At 44.6% G+C, this 17,445-nt stretch overlaps 1 protein-coding gene across 4 annotated transcripts in view; it reads right to left on the reverse strand.

Moving 5' to 3' along the window:
- Window positions 1–17,445, reverse strand: part of LOC144149253 (BTB/POZ domain-containing protein 1-like) — a 135,624-nt gene that overhangs the window by 56,134 nt on the left and 62,045 nt on the right. For all 4 annotated transcript variants that reach the window (XM_077680805.1, XM_077680804.1, XM_077680803.1 and 1 more), the window contains 3 exons: window positions 13,021–13,646; window positions 12,388–12,425; window positions 3,319–3,542 (listed from right to left, as the gene is read on the reverse strand). In XM_077680805.1, the coding sequence (XP_077536931.1) occupies window positions 3,319–3,542; window positions 12,388–12,425; window positions 13,021–13,646 (888 nt within the window). The remainder of the gene's footprint in view (window positions 1–3,318; window positions 3,543–12,387; window positions 12,426–13,020; window positions 13,647–17,445) is intronic.

A 17,445-nucleotide genomic window follows, 5' to 3' on the forward strand; every position in this document is an offset into this window, starting at 1 on the left:
TCCTTGTCATCAGTAAAAAAAAAATGGCCGTGCCTGACACTTACGTGGACCTCCGAACTTTCATGTGTTTCAGCATCAGTTTGTATAAATATGAAAGCTCCCATGTTTTAGGCTGCTAAACCTTTTGGGCTGCCGTAGATACAGCTCCCCTTCATTTTATAGGAAAATGCCCTTTTGTCCACCATGTGTGTGATGTCGACTTACCGATGTGTAAGCAGCCGTCGATTAACCTCAATGATTTTCGGGCTACTCCTGATTAACATGATCAACCTCTTTTACCACAAACCTCAGTGCCCACTTTCTCAAGTCAAGACTCTGCTTTTGAAATCAATTTATCGCAGCCTAGCACCAGCTGCGCGTGTAGCATAGTGTGCTTTGTTCCCGGCTGCTATGGTGACATCGCAACAGTTTCGTACAGAAAGCCACCGAAAAAAAAACCCAGGAAGAAAGCAGTGCGGACAAACGACGTCCACGGCCCGTTGAGTCATACAACCTGCTGTTAATATACTGCGTGGGCATGAATCATTTTTGTAGCGTTTTTAATTAATCTGTAGATTCCGGAAGCAGTGTTTTTCTGGCTTGAATATGGTGCCTGTGCAGCACACCAAACCGGTGGAATGAATCTTTGGAATGGTAGAGGCAGCCTGCAGCGTGTGCTACCGCATCTAACAGCATGACTTAATTTTCGAAATAACATCATTCGTACAAGGCCGTTCATTGTCACTTTAGTAACTGTGATACTAATTGTCGTCTGGGAAAACGCTCTATGCAAGCGCTCACAGTAGGTGGTCCTTAGATGAGCTTCAAGGTTAGACCTCTAAAGGGAAGGTAGGGTTGAACGATGCGTGTGCTTTAAACATCAAGCTGTTCCAACGGCGAGCTCATCCAAAGCAGGACTTCGGCGGGTGCTTCCTTTGAGAAAAATGTGGAACTGCGACTGAAGTCCGAAAAAATTACGGGCCTTTCACGCTGTGCAAAAGGATACATAGTGAAGCTGGGAGCAGTGCAAGAAGTGCGCGAGGCAAAATACGCTTGTTCCTAATTGGCGACTGAGCATACTTAACTTACTAGATGGGTGGAAGATGGGCTCGTGTTTTATTTCAGGGATGAAAAAATTTCAGCGACATCTCCTCCCACAGCGTAGTTATGTAGCTCTCTCGGTAATACATCATACCAAACCACTCCGCCACCGAGCATATTGGTTAGGTCACATCGCGCAGTGAGATGTCCACGGCGATGTCCCCAGTCGACTTCATAGGTCGGCGGTGAGCACGGAATGCTTTACGGCGTGTACATGCGTGCTACCATCAAAAATGCATAAAGGAGAGGCCCGTGATCCGCACATGCTGATACATGAAAAGTCCTGCCAAACATCATTCCATGAACCCTTAAAGCTTGTTCGGAACAACGCCATTCGGAAAATACCTCCAGGTGTATTTGAAAAAGTAAACACAACAAAATCTGCAGCTACCCTGGGTTTTGCTGTATTGACATTTTTAAAGTGAATCAATACTGCTCACGGCTGCGTCCCGAGTGGACCAGTGGCAATTTTTCTGGGAGAGATTGCCATCAGGAGGTGGAAATTGAGTGCTCAATGGGTGTGGCTGCACTTGGTGGGGCAGTGGCTTTCGCTGGTTTTCGAACCCATTTCCGCTTCTGTACCGGCCGACGCTTCTTTAATTCTTACTTTTCCGCTGATCAAATGACATAATCGGAACCATAGCAAGAAAAAGCAGGGCTGCTAATAACGGCGGTAGCGGTCATAACTGATTGCGCAAAATATGAAAGATGCATCGGTGGTGAAGGCCGGTATAAAACCTGTGAAAGCAGCGCCGGTGTTGTGTGGAGGCAAGTATATGCCGGTGGAGTGTGAATATTTGGCTCGAGGAGAGTTCGACCAAATCGTAAAAATACGCATCCCCAATGTGCAAAATTACATACATTGACTACCGTGCGACACTAATACGCATACAGTTTTATTGACAGCAGTAACTGGGATAGAAGTAGAGTGGTTTGTTTAATTTTGTGGGGGCATGAACAAGGATTCCAACTTCATCACCTGAGACACAAGCGGTGAGAACGAGCTCACGAAAAATATCTTTTTCTCAGCTACTCGTATATTTACCTGGCACTCCATGACAGAAAGGAAGCACTTCACAAGTTCCACTTGGAGCAGTCTCGAGTGACATGATTCTTAGGAGTGGTTTCGTGGGCGAGTTGGTCATTCATCGTGTAATAAGCGCGAAAGGAACAAGGGCGTCCCGTTCACTTCGGTCGTCCTTGTTCTTTTTGCGCTTACTTACACGATGATTCCTAGACGTCGTGCGTATTTGGCAAAGCATTTTTTACTATAAGCGGAAACCAGAGTTTGTCCTGGTAAGAGCGATAAAATTTTATGCACGTTGTGCTTCGATTTATGTTAATAAACGAAATATCCAAAGAAATATTTCTTTACCTTTTACTGTTATCGTCACGCTGTAACCGCCTAGCCCCTCCAACCTCACTTAGCCAGGGCAATTTGTTTTTCTTTATTATTGCCAATTTTATTTAGCTGAGATCTTTGCCGAAATTATTACCTTTATTCGAAACTAGCATTTTGTGCAAAACCAGCTCGACAAGTGGAACAAAGAAAGTCTTATTTACATACATAGACACACACATACCTACACACATACATACATACATACATACATACATACATACATACATACATACATACATACGTACATACATACATACATACATACATACATACATACATACATACATACATACATACATACATACATACATACATACATACATACATACATACATACATACATACATACATACATACACACACACATACATACATACATACATACCCCTGTAGAAGTGTTGGCAAACACTAAGGTATAACACGCATGTTACTGGCACGGAGAAAAGGCAGACGTAGAATAAAACCCCGTGCAAGTCACTCTGAATAGTCTTCCACGAGGTGTCACTAAACAAAGAATTTTTCATACTCTTCAAATAGACATGGCTATGCGGGGCGCCGTATTATAAGCATTCGTATGGTTGTTTCCATGCCGCGCAAGGACGAAGTCTAAAATGCCGCCGTCAGGCGTTGGCCAAAGTCCCTGCGCTGGCACGTGCTCCTCTGTTCCTTGATGATGATAATTTTTACATGCATGAAAATAACAATAACTGCTTGGGACTGTTTGCGGCCGATGAGGCGCAGATTGTGCAGTAGGCTTAAAATTTGTCCAACCAATGGTTCGGGTGTTGGATTGGTATTGGACACCTACATTTTTTTCCGCAAGATGCCAAACTTACCTGATGAGGTTGTAGAATCCGTCTGGATGGATGTCTCTTACAATCACTTCACGGAGTTGAGCACTGTCGCCGAGGAGCATGGCCTGAAAACCTTCGTTGGTGAGAGCCAGGTACTGCCTGTGGGCGCGTATAGCTCTCCGATCATCGAAGTTGTCCGAAGTTACAATGAACGTCACGTCCGATCCTTCGCCGGTTTCAAAAAACCCAAGGGTGTGCTCCGACATCTGCATAAATTTTAAACACGTAGCAGTCGTAATTGCAGACTTCGTCCGGCAGTACATTGTTAGACTAACGTTAGGGTACATTCCTAAAAACCACTGCGTACTGTAAAGTCACAGGCTCTCTAAATGAATATAAATTCTAAACCTTAAAGTGGACGCCCTACCGACCACTGAAATTTTCCTATGGCTGCCGAAATATTTTAGCGCTGGTTGAGCACCTGAGAAAAAGAGAGCGAACAACTTTCATCCCACCGTTGCTTACGTTTTTGAAAACAAGCGAATAGATGAGAACGATTGACTCTTCCCATTTTGCAGTATCCCACAGCGTTAACCAATCACCTTGCATTCCACCGCGCACGCTCTTTAAAAACGCTACAGCCGTTCTTTAAATGCCAACTGCCAAGAAAATATACCTGCCCCAAATTCTATTTCAACGTGTGGTATACAACACTAAAATCTCTTGTGAACTAATTTTGAGCTCCACACACGCGTAGTATTGTTATTAAACCGTTTTGAAAACACGCCACTTCTGTCGTTGCAGCACCTAGAGGAGCGTCGCCACAACTGGTCGCTACTGCGGCGAACTTTCGGATGTGATGTTCTAGTCAGGACTCCCGAGCGGGCGTGGCCTCTCCTCAGTAACCCTTTTACGCCCGGTTTTACGCGAGTGAGTAGCGTAATTTGTGCATTTTGCATGACTAATTACTTTTACACGTTTTCGTAATGCGAGCAGGTGAAGAAGCGCCGGGTTTTCGAGACATAAAGAGCAAATTCTATGAGTGCCGGGGGTCGACGCGAGGCAATTAACCGTCGGCGAACGAGTACGGCCGTAGCATAACGGCTGATTTTGTTTTCGCGACGGCGGCAGCAGGCTCGCGTTCGACTCGCGAGAGCACGCGAGACGAATGTACAGCCTACGCGAGGCGATTCGCTGTTGGCGCGCCTGGTATGTGCGTCGGTACGCGAATGACAACAGCAGCTGTGCCTCGCACTGCATGCGCGTGACCGGGCGTCTCTACGAGTGCGCCATACGCAGAACGGCCGACGCGAGACCATACGCTGTTGTGGCGGCCGGCCGGGGCGCGAACGAGTACGGCAGGTAGCTGTGCGTCCCACTAATCTCCACTAGAGTTGCTGGGTGGCGCTTTGATCTCTTCGGCGGGCAGCCGCCGGAAGTTCGAGCGCTCGTCCCGGAATTCGGGCAAATGGCCGCCGTTCAAGCATAGCGCATGCTACGTATGGGCTGGTTTCACTCGCATTCTGCCACAAATGCCTGCTTGTTGAGCCGTCAATTGCACAAGACCAGAGAAGTCGTCTGGGATGACGCTCCACTTGGAAGTATTACAATATTCTGTACGACGTTCGTGATACGCAGCGAAACGCAAATGTCATATGTGTCGTTTATAAGCTGTGGCTCTTATTAAGCAGGTTCCCTCACTGTAGGCCGGATTTATACCGGCATTGGTTGGTGATACCCTAGTTACACGCGAAACTAACAGGTAGTAAGTTTAACCTGGGTTCTAAACTTTAACCGCGGTTATCGCAAACTGCAGTTTTGGCTGTTACACGCGAAATTGCAAGTTTGGTCACCGCGATCACTTCGTTTTGAGCGTAACAAAAATAAATTACCACACTTTTACTTCAGGATAAAAAACAAAAGAGAAGCAGTGTAGACAAAAAAATATCGTTGAAGCAGTCGCTTCTGACCCAAACGCAACGCACTCGCGTGCGGCGAGGAGAGGGGCTTCCCCAACACCTCGCAACCGGCTTGGTTTGGAACTTTCGGCTTGGAACTTTCGGCTTAGCATCGCGGTAGATATTTGTTTGCCGCTATCTCTACAACTGCGAATTACAATCCATAGCACAATTTTTCACCGCACTAACATCCATTTCCTCGCATGTGGAAGTTCTTCTTCTGCGATGAGATTGATTTCGAAGAGCGGCGATAAGGTGCTGCTCCCGTGGTCTGGGTCGCTTCGGGCCGCTGGCAGTGCCGTGCGAGCAGGCGCGCCGGCTTGTTTGCAGCCATCGTTTGCGCCGATCGTTTCCGAGTGCTGAAAACGCTTCAGGATTGCCTGCTATATCTATTTTTGGCGGACGACGCGCGGAATTTACAAATTTAGCACGGCTTTTGTCGTAGTTCATCGGGCGGATCAGGAAACGAGCCGCTGCTGACGGGCAGTCGCGCTGATTGCGAGAGCGATGCAAAGAACTCAAGCGCGTCTTGGGGACAGCTTTGGGGCGCCCGCAATTTGAGAACCATCGTCTCTTCTGAACGCCAGGGGATTTTTTTTTTCGCCTCTGCTGATGCGCCGCCACTTGCGTCCGAACTGACTTGTACGATGTTGAGCACTGCGTCTGAGGAAACTGCGGTTAGCGTGACCGAACTGAGGTGGCCAAGTTCAGTTTGTGTTAACCATGTTTAGCGACGCAACAGCAGTTTCGTCTGTCGTGTAACGCAGCAAACTGCGGTTTTGTCTAACCGCGGTTCGCATAACCGTGGTTAACTGTTTCGGTGTAATTAGGGTATAAGAAGGGAATAATGTGCTCCATCCTCAGGCAGCAGGCTCTGCAGTGACTACTTTTCTGACAGCTGTTTTGACAAAACGGGCACACGAACTCGGATACAGCCCGACGCCGTGTCCACGTTGTTTTCTTTCTAGCATAAATCATTAGCATACATTTCTAGCATAAATACCGTTCGAGCTGCGTCGTGTCCTCTCAAACAAAGACCCAAGTGACATTTTCGCTGTCACTCGCAATTAAATTCTGATTCATATTAACGTCGCATGTTTCGGTATAGAATAAGTTGCGATATGAACGCGATGTGTATAGCCAAATGCAATTAGGTGAAAACAAAATGCCAAAATGCTCCAAAGGGGACGCTTATCAGCGGTTGAGAAGCGTAGCAGATGCCCGACTTCCGGGTCGAGCCGTTAAACTTCCGGTGGCCACGCGCGAACCCGGCCGCGACAGCAACTAAGTGGAAATTAGTGGGGCGGCTCACTGCACGATTGCGGCCGGCCGACTCTTCGAGAGCGCGAGTGACGTGAGTACGGCTGACGTGAGGCGATATTCTGTTGTCACTGTTATCGCGCCGGCCGGAACGAGAATAAATACAGCATGCGGCGCACTGCTCGGAATCGTTCAGCTCAAACAGATTCGTCCTAAAAAATATAAAAACTAACCTCTGCGTGCGACATTTCGCTCACTAAAAAAAAAATAATTAGGGGGGTGGGGTCTGGCACATTGGACAGCATGAGTCTCGGGAAAAGCCTGCAGTGTTTTCGTCGCTGCATGGCATCATTATATAAAGCCTTGGCGAGGGAACCCTGCTAACAGGAACAAACTGCCCGTGTAAACAAAAATAACAAAATTCTGGATATGAACTTCGGTGGCATATGCGCTAAAACCCAACTTTACACGCCAGCCGGCAGGTTTCGATGCTTGCCTTGAACGGTATCTTTATTCTCTCACAGTCACAGGATGGTACAATCGCCACAGGGCACATTCGCTGTGCCGGTGCCCATCTGGCGCTAAATACTGCCGTTTGTGTACCTGTTTCCTCGCTGGCAGCTTCGCCAAGAGGCATCGCGACGCTTGTGTTTTCGTTTTACCGGACGGTTATAGGCGCACCTTAGCAGCTTCCTGCGAATCAATAATGGTTGCAAAAATTCCAAACCACTTTTCGTGCATGTTTTAAGTGTTCCAAAAAAACAGGCGATGCTAAACACATAGCATGCCCGCCGTACTCTCGTAGGCAGCCGTGGGAGAATCAGCCGGCTGCGCCCACAAGATTCCTTAGTGCAATGTCACTTCCGGCGGGCCGTAATGGCCGCCTTTTTTTTCCAGTTTCGGTTTTAGACTAGCATTTTTTATCTTCGTTTACGATGCAACCACGCAATTTTGGCCCTTGAAATTTTAGAGGTAGCACTTTTTAGGGTAATACTACCGTAAAATCACGTATTTATGCAGTCGAAAATTTTCTTGCTCTTGGCTTTTGAGTCTCCACTCATGTACTGTGCAAAAACATTTCCTGTCTGAGTGGTTAATTCCTGGTTCGATATTGGAGCCCGTGTGGCAGGATGTTAAGGTGAGCGTGGGTGTTATGGCTCCGCGAAGAGGGCCAAAATGCACTACCCTCAAGCACTTCTGTCACCAGTGCGCCGGTCACCACGCCCCCCTAAGAGGCATTTAAAGGCTGAATAAAATGTTCGCCCTCCTCTGCCCCGACACGAGTACCAAAGCGGCTTTGAATACAGAAACGATGGAACGCACACGCTCCCAGTAACTTATAAATATGTGTTAGAATATATATATATATATATATATATATATATATATATATATATATATATATATATATATATAAATATATATATATATATATATATATATATATATATATATATATATATATATATATATATATATATATATATATATATATATATATATATATATATATATATATATATATATATATGCAAGTTCTGAGGAAAGCAAGTTCTCTTTGCTGAAACGTAGGCCACAATCGTGCTTTTACCTTGTTCGAAGTTTTTCTTCTCTTATATATATATATATATATATATATATATATATATATATATGTATATATATATATGTAGAGAGAGAGAGAGAGAGAGAAAGATAAATAACAGTTGGCAGCCAAGAAAACCTTGGAAAGCAATGAGGTGGATGTGGTAGGTCATTGAAAATGAATAAAGAATTTAGAAAAAAAGAAAGTGGGGAAAAAATGCCCGCCAGGCGGGATCCAAACCCACGACCTCCAGAATACCGGTCTGGTGCGATAACCGCTACGCTAATGGCGGGGCGATTTTTCCCTCCACTTTCTGGGTTATTTATGATAGGTATTTTTGTTTCCTGTGCTTGGGGGTGGTAGCCAGCGCCACTCGGACTACTGAAGGTGAAGGGGACCTCGTTTTTAACCCCCGGGCCGTGACTAGAGTGTCTATAACATGTCGAGAGTGGTCGACCGGCGTTGAACCCTCTGAAGCTTCCTGTGGCACCAAGACTGCCAGAACAGAGGCCCTCGCTATGCATGTAGCGAATCAGAATAGGAAATGAGGGGCTCGTTGAAAATAACACAGAAATAAGAGTTAGCAGTCATGAAAAGCTCAAAAAGCAAAGAGGAGGATGGGGTAGGTCATTCACAATAGTTAAAGAATTTGGAAAGAAAGAAGGTGGTGAAAAATTGCCCGTCATGTGGGATCCGAACCCACGACCTCCAGAATACCAGTCTGGTGCGATAACCACTACGATACCGGGGGGGGGGGGGGGGGGGGGGGCGATTTTCCCCTCCACTTTCTAGGGTATTTAAAAAAATGCCAGAACAGAGGCCCTTTCTGTGCATGTAGCGAATAAGAATATGAAATGAGGTGCTGGTTGAAAATAACACAGAACTAAGAGTTGGCAGTGGAATACCCCAGAAAGTGGAGGGGAAAATCGCCCCGCTCGTAGCGTAGTGGTTATCGCACCAGACCGGTATTCTGGAGGTCGTGGGTTTACATCCCACCTGGCAGCTATTTTTCTCCAATTTCTTTCTTTCTAAATTCTTTCTGTATTTTCAATGACCTACCACATCGTCCTCTTTGCTTTCCGAGGTTTTCTTGACTGCCAAGTCTTATTTCTGTGTTATTTTCGATGAGCCCCTCATTTCCTATTCTGATTAAATACGTGTATATATATATATATATATATATATATATATATATATATATACGTATTGAATCAGAATAGGAAATGAGGGGCTCATCGAAAATAACAAAGAAATAAGAGTTGGCAGTCAAGAAAACCTCGGAAAGCAAAGAGGAGGATGTGGTAGGTCATTGAAACAGATAGGAATTTTTGGAGGAAAGAAAGTGGAAAAAAAAATTCCCGCCGGATGGCATCCGAACCCACAACCTCGAGAGTACGCGTCTCGTGCGATGACCACTACGCTACAGGGGCGGGCTCTTTTTTCCCTCCACTTTCTCTGGTATTTAGGTTAAGAGATTTTTTGTCTGCGCTTAAGGGTGGTAGCCAGCGCCACTGAGACTACTCGGGGTGAAGGGGACCTTCTTTTTTACCCCCGGGTCGTGACTCGAGCGTCTACATGTCGCGAGTAGTCCATCAGCGTTGAATCCTCTTAAGCTAGCTATGGCACCAAGACTGCCAGAACAGAGACCCTCGCTATATATATATATATATATATATATATATATATATATATATACGTATTGAACCAGAATAGGAAATGAGGGGCTCATCGAAAACAACAAAGAAATAAGAGTTGGCAGTCAAGAAAACCTCGGAAAGCAAAGAGGAGGATGTGGTAGGTCATTGAAACAGATAGGAATTTTTGGAGGAAAGAAAGTGGAAAAAAAAATTCCCGCCGGATGGCATCCGAACCCACAACCTCGAGAGTACGCGTCTCGTGCGATGACCACTACGCTACAGGGGCGGGCTCTTTTTCCCCTCCACTTTCTCTGGTATTTAGGTTAAGAGATTTTTTGTCTGCGCTTAAGGGTGGTAGCCAGCGCCACTGAGACTACTCGGGGTGAAGGGGACCTTCTTTTTTACCCCCGGGTCGTGACTCGAGCGTCTACATGTCGCGAGTGGTCCATCAGCGTTGAATCCTCTTAAGCTAGCTATGGCACCAAGACTGCCAGAACAGAGACCCTCGCTATCCATGTAGCGAATCACAATGGGAAAGGAGGGGCTCGTTGAAATATTACATAAATAAGGATTAGCAGTCAAGAATACCATGGAGAGCAAAGGGGAGGATACGATAGGTCGTTGAAAGAGATAAAAAAAATTTCGGAGAAAGAAAGTGGAGAAAAACTGCCCGCCGGGTGGGATACGAGCCCACGACCTCCCCAATACGCGTCTGGTGCGATGACCACTACTCTACCGGCTGGGCTGTTTTTCCCTTGCACTTTCTCGGGTATTTATGTTAAGGGATTTTTTTGTCTGCGCTTAAGGGTGGTAGCCAGCACCACTAGGACTATTGGCTGAAGGGGACGTTCTTTTTCCCCCGGTCGTGACTCGAGCATCTACGGCACGTCGAGAGTGGTTCACAAGTGTTAAACTTTCTCAAGGTACCTATGGCACCAAGACTGCCAGAACAGAGTCCCTCGCTTTGCATGTAGCGAATCAGAATGGCAAGTGATGGGCTAGTTTAAAAAATACATAAATAAGGATTGGCAGTGAAGAATGCAAAGGACCGCGAAATGGAGGATGCGGTAGGTCAGTGACACAGATAAGAAATTTTTGGAAGAAAGAAAGACAGTGGAGATAAAATTCCCGCTGGTTGGGATTCGAACCCACGACCTTCAGAATATGCGTCTGGTGAGATTACCACTATGCTACCGGCGAGGCTGTATTTCTCCTCCATTTTCTCGGGTATTTGTGCAAAGGATTGTTTTGTCTGCGCTTAAGGGTGGTAGCCAGTGCCACTGCGTATACTCGAGGTGAAGGGGACCTTCATTTTTATCCCCGGGTCGTGAATCGAGCGTTTACGACATGTTGAAAGTGGTCCACCAGCGTTGAACCCTCTTAAGCTACCCATGGCATCAATACTGCCAGAACAGAGACTCTCGCTATGGACGTAGTGAATCAGAATGGGAAATGAGGGGCTCGTTGAAATATGATAGAAATAAGGATTGGCAGTCAAGAATGCCAAGGACAGCAAAGGGGAGTATGCGATAGGTCATTGAAAGAGATAAAGAATTTTTGGAAGAAAGAAAGAAAGTGGCGAAAAAATGCCCGCCAGGTGGGATCCGAACCTACGACTTGCAAAATCACACACATGTATTCTAGAGGTTCTGTCTGGTTCTTTCTTACTAATTACAAGTGAGTGCAGGCTTCTATTAACAGTTACACTAACATACATCATTTATCGGTGTGACAATCTCGAAGTGTTCATTGTAGTTGGCTGTATAATTAAGTTGCGTTACCCTCAATTTGACCGTAGCTAGGCATAAAGGCGCCAGTTGCTTTTCTGCTTTCCTAATTACACGGTTATGCTTGCGTCTTCTGGACAAATGGCTAAATAGAAGTGCCGAATAGTTGCGTTACCAGTTTTGAGAGATTCCTAATAGAAACAATGCAAGCAAGGTCACAATGCCGCGTAAGATCTGAAGGTAGCTAAATTGTACCCACCATTCACGACAATCTCGGCGGTTAGGTCCACGATTGTAGCCGATTTTCTTCTTCACTGCCGCAACGGCGTTTACTCCATTATTGTTGCTATAAGTGTGCGCTTCCGTCATTTTTTTAAGTGGTAGTTGCTGGAGCTTACCTTGCATGGTTGGGCGCTATGCGGTGTGTTTCTCGTTCCAACCTATTCTTCTCACGATCACTATGAACAGTTGAGTTTTAAATTTTTTTTCCAATCCTCGCCAATCTCCGTTAGTGTGCCTGCTTGCCTTAAAGAATGTGCGCCGATTATGCTCAGCAGTCGCCGCGAGGACAGCATGGTCGCCGCGAGGCATGCTCGGCATTTTCTTTGGGTTCTTAACTGCCCGGAAGATGCCGCGAGCCCGCGCTCACGTGACTTCGCAGTAAAAAAACCACCACAGCTTTCTCTAAGTGGCTGGCGGGTTCATATGGTGGGGCTCATTATTATTTGTTTTTTTCTTAAACACTTATGACTATAATTACCCAAGAGTTGTTTCACTGTTGGAACTGAAAACAAAAGAACAAAGGGACAGAGTGTATGGGGTATTGCTCTTTGTGTTTCGATGATAAAGTCCAAGAGAGTAGGTTGAAGCATAACACAGGTGCCCCTTAACTGAGCCATTATATCTCCCTTTTTCAACTGAAGGCGATGAAAAAAGATTCTTACCCGGCGCAATTCTTGCTCCATCCTGGCATCTTCGTTTCCTATAAAAGAAATAGATCATGTATTCAATGCGCATTTCTTGTTCAAAAAGTATCTTAAGGTCTACGCATTCAGCTTTGGACTACTCTAATGCAAAACAGCAGAAAGTGTGTGACCGATTGCTAGAAGCAGCGTATTGGCAGCTTACCAGGAACGCATCAATTCAAACGGCGGGAATGTCTTTTTGTATGGCCATACAGAAAAAAAAAATGACGCACATCTCCTAGAAACCACAGCGACTGTTGAACGCGAAGGTTTCTCGTGACGGATTGTTTGGTTGTCGTCGAAGTTTTTCAACCCGCTTCCACCATGTCAACTTGGAGAATCGGGTATTCCCCGGCATGATAACGCGAGCGACCCACGTCGATAGCAGTCACCGGAAGCGTTTTTTTTTTCAATTTGGGTTTTTTCTCATTACAGACGCACTAATCGAGAAAAATAAACCTTTGCTGTAAAATAAATACATAACAATATTACTGATTAAAAAATAGGAAGTGGGTTTTCTAACTGCTATTAAAATTCCTTTCACGGCGTTCATACAAAATTTCAATTATTGCTGAATTTGCCCTTGTCAACGTCCCCCCAGTGTTGATTTACCTGAATCTTCAAGTTTTGGCCGTTCTGGGTTTTGTAGAACTTCGTCCCGGGCTGTGGTGTTTGTGTTGACCCACGCTGGTAAAGGAACCGAGTCCAACTCCACAATATTGCTGAGGATGGCACACTTTTCTTGAGGGTCAAGAACCGTCCATGTTCCAGGTCCTTCGACAAATTCTTCGGCGGTCAAACAAAGGAAGCGAACCTCGGAGAGGACGTCATCTGTTAAGGTGGCATTGAGGAGTGTGCCTTCACCACTCTTAGTTGATGATCTAGACTCTCTCTGTACCCACTTGTACACTTCCTGCGCCACCACGGCTTCCTTTACGTTGCCGACGTACTTCAGGACTGCCTCGACCGTTTTCCTTCCAGCTACTGCAAACCCACCAGAGCGTAGGACGTCGAGGCCTTCGTGCTTCAGGATGAAGAGGGCCATGTCGTCCACATCATGTTCATTCATAAGAAACATGTAGTCGAGGAGATCGCATACGGTGGCGCTGGTCAAATTATAGTGGATGTACAATGTGCAGACTCTTTCTAGATAAGGCAGAGCGAAGAAGTGGGTCGCAGTTCTTGTGTAGGCAGCTTCCAAGACATTCCCAAACCTAATACGCCCCGTGTAGAGGAACCTATGTGGGACAAAAAATAACGTGCATTACTGTAAATCTCACTTGAACGCAGACTCTGGGTCCTTTTATTGTAATTGCTGGTTTGTTGTTACGGTTTATAGCACTGGTAAAACAATCCTGTAAACAAATCACACCTAACAAAAAATGATAACCAACAACACAAGCAAAACCATGCCTGGGCATATAAGCAAAAAACGTGTTCAAGTTTTAATATCAAAACATTTGGTCCTTTCAAACAGTCCATATTTTCATTTTTAGGAGTTTACCAGTTTTTCCACAAATATACTAAACTTTTTAAATCGCTGTAGAGCTTTTAATTAGAGCTGCTTTGAATGCATTACTAGAGACTCGATTTTAGGCAATCACTAATTCCTTTCTTTTTGTTCTTGTCGGGTCATTGTGACTCATGAGCAAGAAAAAAGGTTAAGAATGGCTTTTATGAGGTTTTTATAGTGCCAATGAATCTATATTTTTCGGGACTAATTTTAATTTCGCCACCCATTTGAGCAGCATTTAGCCCAAACTTTCGTTTTCGGGGGCAGTTTGAGATTGTTATTTACGTTACCCGGCAGCATTTTCTGTTAGGAACTACACTGCGTTGAACCTATTCCTCCAGTTGAACCAACTCTCGGAAACGACTGCCAGCCCCAGTAGAATGGGGCGCTCAGTCTCTGTGACAAGAAGCATAAATTTGGATAAAAATTCTGCGGGTGTTGTTCGTTTCCTATTGTTTCCACAACTTTTACGGCGAGTGTTAGACGACATTCGTCGTGCTTTCGAAAGAGATTTCTTCAAACATGAGCAGTCGCATCGTCGTTTCTTGAAGCATACTGAAATCCAACTACATTTTAGGTGGTGTAGTTACGAATCGAAAACGCCCTTGTTAGCAGATCCCTGGCATATTTAAGAACCGACACAGAAACATCAGTGCGGAACTTCTTCTCCTTGAGCCTTACAATTCACATGGCCAATGGGCTCTGAAACGAGCTTTTGGTCAAACATTCGGTCGGCTGGTAAAAACCTTTTGAAAAACGCTCTTCAGGTGTGTGTAAGTATATCTGCCACTGTTGGGATGTAATCATTATTAACTTTGTATATCATTATATAGGAAAAGTTCTTGAGTTTAACCTAACACTGCTCAGATAAGAACATATTCAATACTTGAGAAACCATCGCCTGTCTTCATTCATTTGACAGCGTGTGTTGCGTCGTAATTCAGCGAACACAAAAATAGAGCGTTTTTTATGCAGTACCCCAAGCGCTCAATATTCGTTTTTCATGCATGTTTCCGAATATGCGACGCTCGAGCAACGGACAGTGACCATAGAATATGAATGTGAGCATGCCCTTTATGAAATAAATCAATGGAATACCTTAACAGTGTTATGGTACAACCGAATGGCTACATTTAATCGTTGGAGTCCTTGTGCCATCATTTCGCCAAAGACTTTTGGTATTCCTATCACAGACGCAGGTCGCGAACGTCTCAATTTGGAAATTGTTTGCATTATTGTAAAATTATTGGTGCCTATATTTTCGAAGTTGGAACTTTAAAAAGTGCCTTGCGTGGCCTGAAATCCGCATTTTATTGCCTAGAAATTCGTCCTGTATCAATTACTAACAAACCCTTGAAGCGATTCAGTCCGGCGCCTACAATCAACATAACGTCCTTTCATTGGGCATACATGAGTGTTAGTATGCGGCCTGAGACCGGAAGTTGCTGTTTTCTATAACTAAAAAAATCGTGTTATGCTCGGCGTTCGTGTGAAGAACCAGGCTTCATGTGACAGGCACGTTATACGGCAACGCGAGTGCATTAACACCGACTTTCATTCACGTAGAATTATCTTTCAGTCTTATAAACTCTGCGGAGTCATGCTTGGACCGTGATTGCTTCTTAAACAGGAATACCATTTTTGTCGCGTGTTTCCTAATGAGAATCCGTAGGAAAACATACACATCAGGAGCAGTGATGCCTGCATATTATATGGGAAATTTTCTCGGAATAATGAAGCGTCGCTGCCCTTCTGAACAACTGACACAACGTCTCGCATCACAGCCAAGAAGAAGTAATATGCACCCCTCCACCAAACAACAATGATGGTTGTACACGAAGCTTTCTGGTGACGGATTCTTTGATTGTCGGCTAAGTTTTTTACAAACCATTTCGACCATTTCAGAATGCAGCAATCGGATAGGTGCCGGCTTTATATGAAGAAGCACCCAGGTTGGATATCTAGCGAAAAAAAAACATTTCTTTCGTTTACTTAGGTCGGCGTTTTCGCGTTAAAGACGCCATCAATAAGAACACTAAATATTCGCTTTAACACTAATCTCTCAACAAAGCCACCGTTCTCCGAAAAATAACTGGAAGAAATTTGTAGCGCACTTTCACAGGTGTGCCAAATATGCCCTTTAATAAAAAGTTGAGCTTGTCTTTCGTTATAGACGCAATGAGTTGAGAAAGAAATACAAACTCGTAATCGCCCTTGAGGTGGTTGAATTTCCTGCGTGATAAATAAACTCCTCAAAATATGCACCGTCCATACAAACGCCAAACCCCAGGACGCCAAAACGCATAACTCTGCTATAAAAGTATTAAACATGACGCAGCCTTCCAAGAATGAGTAAGCAACATTTTATTCGCCCTAAGTAATTTAGCGAATGCTTGGCCACATTACTTGCTAACATTGGCCTTCGGAAAAAAGTTCGCCAGGCAGTCGAAAATGCGTGTGAATTACTCCCTGCACAATAACCACACCTGCAATGAAAAATCTGGTTAAATGCGGAAATATTCCTTGTGACTGCCAGCAACATGCGTACATACCTTTCTGTCATCCGTTCGGCCTGGCAGGTAAAATATTCGAGAGACTCACGCGTTTTAAATTTACCGGCTTAGAAGTTATCTTGCAATTGTTTGCGTCATTGGATAAGAAACTTTACTTCCTTGCTGATCGTTTCTGAGAGATGTTTGACATACTTTGACTACGTGTTTTTAAGGTCAGAGTTTACAGTTTATATATTGCCCTGTTTTGTTTTTCTTATGAAACAAAATCTGTGGTCTTTTTCGACAATGTGTGTGTGTCTGTTGCTTTTACTTATTCGCTGTTTAAATTGCGCTATTTCCCGTAATACACAAAGATTAAGGAGACAGTCATTATCCCCTCTCGAAATACATTGACACTTTGTTCTGCCTTTCCTAATTGTACTTTCAATATCGTCACTGTATTTCTTGGGCCATGCCACCTAGTGGCGATTATAGAGGATTTCCTTCGGCATCACTAGAGTCCTTTTAGGTTGCTTTGTGCTTTTCGTAGGCCATCGAACACGCATGTGTCAAATTGTGCAGTCCAAGTAGCAGAAGAAAGACAAGCATGACATAAACTTTCTGCCGTCAATTTCAATGCGCGCTACGCAAACTCAAGTTCCGAAATACATAAAGGAGCCTTACAGCTTTCTAACATAAGCTACGGAAATTTACACGAACTCCGGCTTCTGCGGCTGCACTGGAGGCTTCTCAATTAACACGCGGACAGATATCAGTACCATTGGTTCTACTGTGTATAGCACCCAAATTTTGATCTGAAGGACAAAAATATTCCGCAAAACAGAAAAATAGCTGTAATTTAAAAATAACTCAATCTAAGTATTTTAACCTGGAAGTCCACGTAAAAATCAGAGCCCGTAAGTTTGGATGGGAGCGAAGCACCCTAAAAAGAGTGAATTTTTAAAACAAATGGACGATTGAGCACACGTATCACTGTGAGTCTGTGCTAGGTGTTTTTTTTTGGAGGCACTA

Source organism: Haemaphysalis longicornis, unplaced genomic scaffold (genome assembly GCF_048455015.1).
Source record: "Haemaphysalis longicornis isolate Haplotype H1 unplaced genomic scaffold, Haemaphysalis longicornis Haplotype H1 scaffold_8, whole genome shotgun sequence".
Lineage (NCBI taxonomy): Eukaryota > Metazoa > Arthropoda > Arachnida > Ixodida > Ixodidae > Haemaphysalis > Haemaphysalis longicornis.